Below are 7,437 nucleotides of genomic sequence, written 5' to 3'. Positions count from 1 at the left end.
ATATTTGATATATGGGGTATTGACTTTATGGGTCCTTTTCCTTCATCCTTTGGGAATTTATACATCCATTTGGCTGTTGACTATGTTTCCAAATGGGTAGAAGCAAAGGCAACAAGAACTGACGATGCAAAAGTTGTTGTAGATTTTGTCAAGGCTAACATTTTATGTAGGTTTGGAACTCCAAAAGCCTTGATCAGTGACAGGGGCACACACTTCTGCAACAAAACTCTTGGATCAGTTCTCAAGAAGTATGGAGTCCAACATCGGGTGTCCACAACTTATCACCCGCAAACAAATGGACAAGTTGAAGTGTCAAACAGAGAAATCAAGTCCATACTTGAGAAAACAGTGAACACAAACCGCAAAGATTGGAGTTTTAGATTAGAAGATGCACTTTGGGCATACCGAACTACATATAAAACTCCAATTGGGATGTCACCTTATAGACTTGTGTTTGGCAAAGCTTGCCACCTCCCTGTTGAACTGGAACACAAAGCTTTCTAGGCTGTCAAAAAGCTAAACATGAAGATGGATGAAGAGGGTGTTCAACGAAAGTTAGAGATCCAAGAGCTGGAGGAGATAAGAAATGAAGCATTCGAGAGTTCACGCATTTACAAAGACAAGACCAAAGCATTCCATGATAAGTACCTCTCTCGTAAGACCTTTGAGATTGGTCAAAAGGTATTACTCTATGACTCTCGACTTAAATGGTTTTCTGGTAAGTTACGGTCCCAGTGGGTGGGACCGTTCAATGTTACTAATATATTTGATCATGGTGCAGTTGAGATTAAGAGTAATAAAACTGGAAAAGTATTTAAAGTTAATGGTCACAGGTTAAAGGTCTTCTATGAAGGTTTCCAAGAGAAAGACGTGGAGGTTGACAGCTTGGAATGCCCGGACTACATTGAGTAAATCTAAAGGGCAAAGTCGAGCCAAAGACTTGCAACAAGGGCGGCTAACCGAGAGGCAACTCGGGAGTATCTCTCTCTATCTTCTTAATTTTGATTTATTTCGTCCGTGTTGCAATGTTTTTGTGTTTTTTCGAGGTTTACATCCCAATAATTCTCCTATCTAATAGTTAAAGAAAATTTGGTTTTGAAAAAAAAAATCGTGAATTTCATGTTAACAGAAAGAAAACGCATGGGGTAAGCCAAAAACACACGGGCTCATGCTAAAACGCATGGTCATAATTTTTTGTCCGTGCTGCCACTTCGAGGTTTTTAATAAAAAAAAAGATTTTGGCATGGGCTGGCTTGAAATCGCATGGGTAAAGGACCAAAACGCATGGCCTAGGTTCTAGACCGTGCGTGTCATCGAGGATTGTAGCAAATAGAAAAAAACGCACAGACTCAACCCAAATCGCACGGTGCGTTTAAAACAAACACATGGTCCGTGCCTTCTTGGGAGCTTGTAATAGATACACATGGGTTAAGAGAAAAACTCACGGCCTACACAAGGCCCGTGCGTGTCATCGAGATTCCAAGCGAACAATTAGAAAACGCACGGCCTAAACACATGGCCCGTGCGAATTGATCAAGATCCTTAGAAAATGCACAACCTTCATTAGAAATTAGAAAAGGGCACGGCTAAAAAATCACGAACTCACGGACGCATATCACATCCTCGATCGACAGCTTGGGTCTGCGACTCGGTAAACATACGCTAATCGAATTCCACCTAGCCGTCCGTTACTCCTTCCTTCTTTCTTCTCACGATCGTGCTTGCTTCCCCTCCTCATCATTCTTGGCCGATACCACAAACCCTAGACTAGGGTTTGAATTTTTCTCCAATTAATCCAAAATTGAGGCACAAAGGATTCAAGACCAAGCTTGGGGAGGTGCTTTTGGAAGGAAGATTAGAAGCTTTCATCTCCAATTAGACATTCCACCATTGAAGAGTTCAAGCCTTCTTGGGGTTGAAGATGAAGTGAATAATACAAGCCAACACCTCAAATCCAAGCGTTTAAACGGTACATTCCTTCTATATCTCAAGTTTTACACATTGAATTTAAAATTGTTTGGTTGGAATAATTGTGAATCCGTTCTTGTGCTTCATATGTGAATCCGTTCGTGCTTGTCTAGTTGTGTTATCATTTTTTTGGCACCACTCGTTTGTCATAAATTCGGTTTGTCATCATGCCAAAACGAAAAAACCCACAACCAAAAGAACAATGGGAATCCAAATATGGTGTCACCACCATTATTCACAACTCTCTTGAGCACCGTGAGCGATTCCTTCACCTCAAGGACCGCGAATATTCTCAACAACGGTTTGTAGATATTCTCACTCTCCAAGAACTAGGAGTTTATGATGGCGTCCATAGATTGTTTAGCAACATCGGTTGGGAGAGACTTCTCACTTTGGCACCAATGGAATCGTATAAAAACACAACCATTGAATTCTTAAAATCTTTGGAATTCAATGACAATGCCAAATGTCTCTCTTTCCATCTCATGCGTTTGGAATTTAAACCGAGTCTAGACGATCTTAGTGGGTTTGTTGGGATTTCTAAATTCAATACATATGGGCCTAAATTAGGCTACATGCGAGAGAAGAATAATCTTTTTAAAGACCATGCCAAAGCCTTTTGGAAGGAAATCACAGGACTTGATGTGTATGAGGCTCGATCCGCCAAAGCATCTCATATCATCCATCCAGTCTTAAGGGTGGCTCTCCGAATTATTGCTAACCTTGTCTTCCCCCAAGAAGAAGTTAGCAGAGCCGGTAAGATGGAGTTAGAAATTCTTTGGTGCTTGGTCACCGGCTTGAAGAGACCTCATTTTGGCGCCTTCCTTGCTTCCAAACTTATTAAGGTCTCTACTAGCGATTCGGGCCCTATTCATTGTGGTGGGATTATCTCCTATCTTGCCACCCGCCTCGCTTGTGCCGAGCTTTTTGAGAGCAAGCGCCCGGACCTCGAGAAAATCACACAAGGCACTAATACCATCACCTCCAATGTCCTTGTAGCCTCATCTTTCTTCCATAAAGAAGGTGATGGTAGTATCACATGGTTGGTGCAAGGTGAGCCACACCTCCGAGTTCCTGCTGGGGATTTCAGCTCTCTCCAACTCCAGCAGGACATCACTCAGACTCGGTGGTGTCTACTAAAGAACACTTCTGCAAATTCCATCCCACGCGCTCCCGCGCCCATCCCGAGAGCTCCTGAGCGGCCAGTCGTCGACCATGAAGACGACATCCCTATTCCTCCCGCTCACTCCATTGCTCCCACTGCGAGGGGGTCCACTTCTGCTGCCCCAGTAGAGACTGCACGTTATTTCTACACCCGGCGGGCAACTTAGTACCACGACATATACATGAGGCGTTTTGATCACCTTGATCAAGCTGTTGCTGACATTTGCGCTAACGTTCAACAATTGACACAAACTGTACAACAAGCCATGCAGTTCATGCAGCGTTGGGCCCCTCGCAGCAAGTAGATTGCCCTACCCTCTCCAAGCATCGAGGACGATGCTAAATCTTAAGCTTGCAGAGGGGTCTTTGTACATTAGGTTTTAGTTTCAACATGCATTAAAAAAATAAATAGATAAATAATACGTATATATATAAAGATTTTACTTTTCTTATTTTTATTTTATTTTCTTTTTTATTTTCTTTTCATGCATTCATTTAAAAGCATTAAAAAAAACAAAAAAAATAAAAAGATTTTATGTTTTTAGCATTCTTATCTTTCCGCATCACAAAAAAAATCAATCTAAAGGAACCTAATCTTCTTAAATAAGTTGAAGTGGTAAATTTGTCGTGACTTGAGATTAGAACTTGTTTGTTTTTCAGTTAAAAGCTTGAAGCAACCCAATCTCACACGAACACGTCTCCCGAAGCTACTCGCGCAAAACAAAAACTGATAAGGTTATCAACACCGAATCATAAAGACAGATATAGTTTAGCCCTTGGAACGCACGATCGGTCTTATGAGTTATTGCTCATTCATATCCAAACTCCAATTTCAAAGAGTCATAAAATGAATATAAAATTTCAGTGACTCGAATTCCCCAGCGCTCTAAAAAGTCTATTCTACCTATTCCCTTCTAAATACCCTGCTTGGGGACATTGTTTCCGACTATACTTACGGGTCTTTGCGCGTTTACATCAGTCCCCCCTAAAAGAGTCATAATAAAAAAAATAAAAAATAAAAAAATAAAAATAATAATAATAATAAATAAATAAATAATAAAATAATAAAATAAAAAAAAATTAAATAAATAAAAATATTATTAAGTTAATCTGTGACCTTTATGATTCGAACAAGTAAACTCCGAGGGGTGTTTTACACCTAATTACCTAAAGCAAAATTGTTTGGGACTGATTGGGTTGAAAGTTTGCTACACGGGTTCCATAGAAAGTCATGAACTTAATAATAACAAATAAAGCTAATCTGTGGCCTTTGAGGTTCTGGCAAGTAAACCCAAGGGATCTCTTTAAATCTAGCACACTAAGGTCATCTGATTTGGATGTGTTGGTTGGAAGCCCATTACACGGATTTCAAAGGAAGCCATGAGCTTTATTTGCAGAAAAATATAATTAGATAGTTTGTATATATTTATGTTTATAGTTTAATTGAATAATGTGTTTGAAAAATTTTTGGTTGTAAACATTGGAACTGACTGTAAACTACTTTGACTGGTGTAAGTGGTTTGAAACATGTAACCAATCTGGGTAAATATTAGAGAATTTTTAGAAAATACTTTTTAGAAAAAGATTGTTGTTAGTCAACAAATAGCTGGAGTCGGTCATTGTCATGTTTTGAAAAATGAAAATGAGCATATTTTGCATCACATGTTTTCACGAGAGTAAGACCATAATTTGTTCCATGTGCTAACCCAATACCCGTAAAAGTGAACAAGTGTTGTAACTTTTGATTTTGTTGAGCCGCGTTAGGGAATGGCTAAAAACCTTGTTTTACATGTTATATATCTTCGCATGGTTAATGTCAAGTTATCTCAAGGCTCGACATGTACACCTTCAACTGTATGACATAATGAGGTTAATTGGATCGAATATGTTCGTTTGTTTTGTTCATTGCATTAATGAAAAAAAATCTTTTTGTACATATGTTATTTTCATTAGTTCTTCTTTTATTGCATGCATGCACTCTTAATTCCATTTAGTCCTTTTCGTTCCTTCCATTCTTTTCATCTTAGTTTCTTTTTAGTCGCCTATCGTCTTCTCTAGGTTGATTCTTAATTTTGATCTTTCTTGAGGACAAGAAAGGTCTAAGCTTGGGGAGGTTTGATAGGTGCATTTTATGCACCTATTTTGCATGTTTATTTCCGTCTTTTTATAGCATTCCACTTCATAATTCTTGCATTTAGTTGATTATTAGGGTAATTGCATATTTCATTAAGAATGCCTGGTATTTCACTATTTTTGATTTATTTTGTAGTCATTATGGAGCATGGAACGTGGAGCTTGGATGCATGGATGCTTGGATGCTTGGAGCATAGAGCTTTGGAACATGAAGAGAAGATGAACCGGTCATTCCATGGCAGAAAACATGAAGATTGAGCCAACAGTGAAGACTTTTTTGGAATTTTAGCAAAAAGCAAGGGCCATGCCAAAAACACATGGTCAAGACAAATGGTCATTCCAAAAACACATGGGCAAAAGGCATGGCCATGCCAAAAACGCATGGCCTTATGGCAAGTCACGTGAACTTTAATTAAAAGAGCAGAAGAACGTCATTTGAAGGCAGAACGGTTTTGGGAGCAGTTTCTGGCAATCTAGGGCGATTTTGGGAGAATTCTTGGAGCTTTTGAGGAGACTTAATCATTGCAAACATTTGGATTTCATTTTTGTAAGGATTAAACATTCCAATTCCATCTTTATTCTTGTTTGATTTGTCTTAGCCATGTGTGGCTAAGAAACCCTAGTTTCTAGTTCTTGTTCAAAACATGTTGATTGCTTGACTTGAAGTATATGATTTGATGTTTGATTTGTGATTCTATTCTAGTGATTATGTTTTTGTTTAAACTAGAATCCTTGAATTTGATTTGTGTTTGATTGGCCACTTTCATGAATTGAATTTTTGTGCAGTTAATTAACTTTTAGGGCACCTAATTGTTCTATTGAGTTAATAATTGGTAACAAGCAATAAGTTTTCTTATTGTAAAACATACATCACATGTTTTCACACTTCCGAGCGTATGAGAAGAAATGAACACTGTTGGGAAGCTTGTACAAAACTTAATGCAGTTTTTCAATACAATCTAAGAGCGTGTTTAGATTGAATTAGTAAAGCTAGGTCTAATCAAAGAGCGTGTTTTGGTTAGATAATTTGGCAAGCGAGAGGTATTAGAGCGTGTTAATATCTTTCAGTACCAACATAGAATAGCAATCTTGAATTACATCAAGTCATAATCAAGTTGAACAACATCATTGAGAACTAGAACTAGAACCATTCAATCAATTTGTTTACAAATCTATTTCATTTTGTGCATGCTTTTAAAGTAGATTGTTATTTAGTTATTTACTTTTGCAAACAACCCCCCCCCCTTTTGTGACCAAAATACCCTGCGCAAAGAGGTATAAACTTTTGTCCCGTGTGTCTGTGGTTTGACCCTGCTTGCCTTGTACTACTTTTTAGTGCATTAAAACAGTGTATTTTGGAGTATATTGTACCCCCATTATTTGTTGGGTCTGACACACCTAACAGGGGCATACGTGAAGAAAGTGCAAACCCTAATTTTTAGGGTTTGGTCCATATATAAACACCATTATAGCCTCATTTCTCATAACTTCATCAACCTCCCTCTGTGAAAAACGAACCCAATCTAACCCTAAGTAAGAAGAGTGCATTTTGGGCCTATTGGAGTGTTTTGGAGGTGTTCTTGAAGAAGAAAAAGGTGGTGAGAAGAGCTTGGATCTTGGAATCATCTTGGATATGAGATTATCTTCTTGTTAGCTACCCCCAGGAAGTATAAAGTTCACAACTTGATCACTCCATCTTGTAGTTCTAGACATTTCTTCCTTTAAGACACTTTTTGTCCCAAATATGGTGATTCTTGATCATGGCATGTTCTTGACCCAATAAGTCATCCTTTTAGACCGTAGGAGGGGTCTTAAGTCACAAAATGTGGTTTCGATGGTTAATTTTTCTCCATATATGTTATAGAACGTCTTAAGGCCTTAAGATGTTGAGATTTTGTGCATTAACTACTTAATGGGCATGCAAAGTCATAAAGTTGGAAACTTTATGACTCTTGAGGGTATTTTGGTTTTGGATCTGACTTTGGACAGGAAGATTTGGAGTATTAAGCTCTTAATTGGGAAAAGGTTGAATAGGGCGCGTACGTTGGGTGTACAACATCCCGTAGTCTGGTCAACCACTGAGTACGCCCGGTGTACTCGGCTGGGTCGACTTGGTCAGGTTGGCTCGACTAGGTGTTGACTTGACTTCTAAACGTTGACCAAGTTGACCAA

At 38.7% G+C, this 7,437-nt stretch overlaps 1 protein-coding gene across 1 annotated transcript; it reads left to right on the top strand.

The window, feature by feature from the left end:
- The first annotated feature begins 522 nt into the window (after positions 1 to 522).
- Positions 523 to 912, top strand: LOC145098237 (uncharacterized). Its single transcript, XM_079035892.1, has 2 exons — positions 523 to 718; positions 782 to 912. The coding sequence occupies exons 1-2, from the start codon at positions 523 to 525 to the stop codon at positions 910 to 912; spliced, it is 327 nt and encodes a 108-aa protein (XP_078892018.1).
- Positions 913 to 7,437: the final 6,525 nt, after the last annotated feature.

This window comes from Lactuca serriola, chromosome 4 (genome assembly GCF_051521515.1).
Source record: "Lactuca serriola cultivar US96UC23 chromosome 4, Lser_US96UC23_V15, whole genome shotgun sequence".
Lineage (NCBI taxonomy): Eukaryota > Viridiplantae > Streptophyta > Magnoliopsida > Asterales > Asteraceae > Lactuca > Lactuca serriola.
The sequence above is the reverse complement of the archived record's forward strand: the minus strand, read 5'-3'. Positions and strand labels throughout refer to the sequence as shown.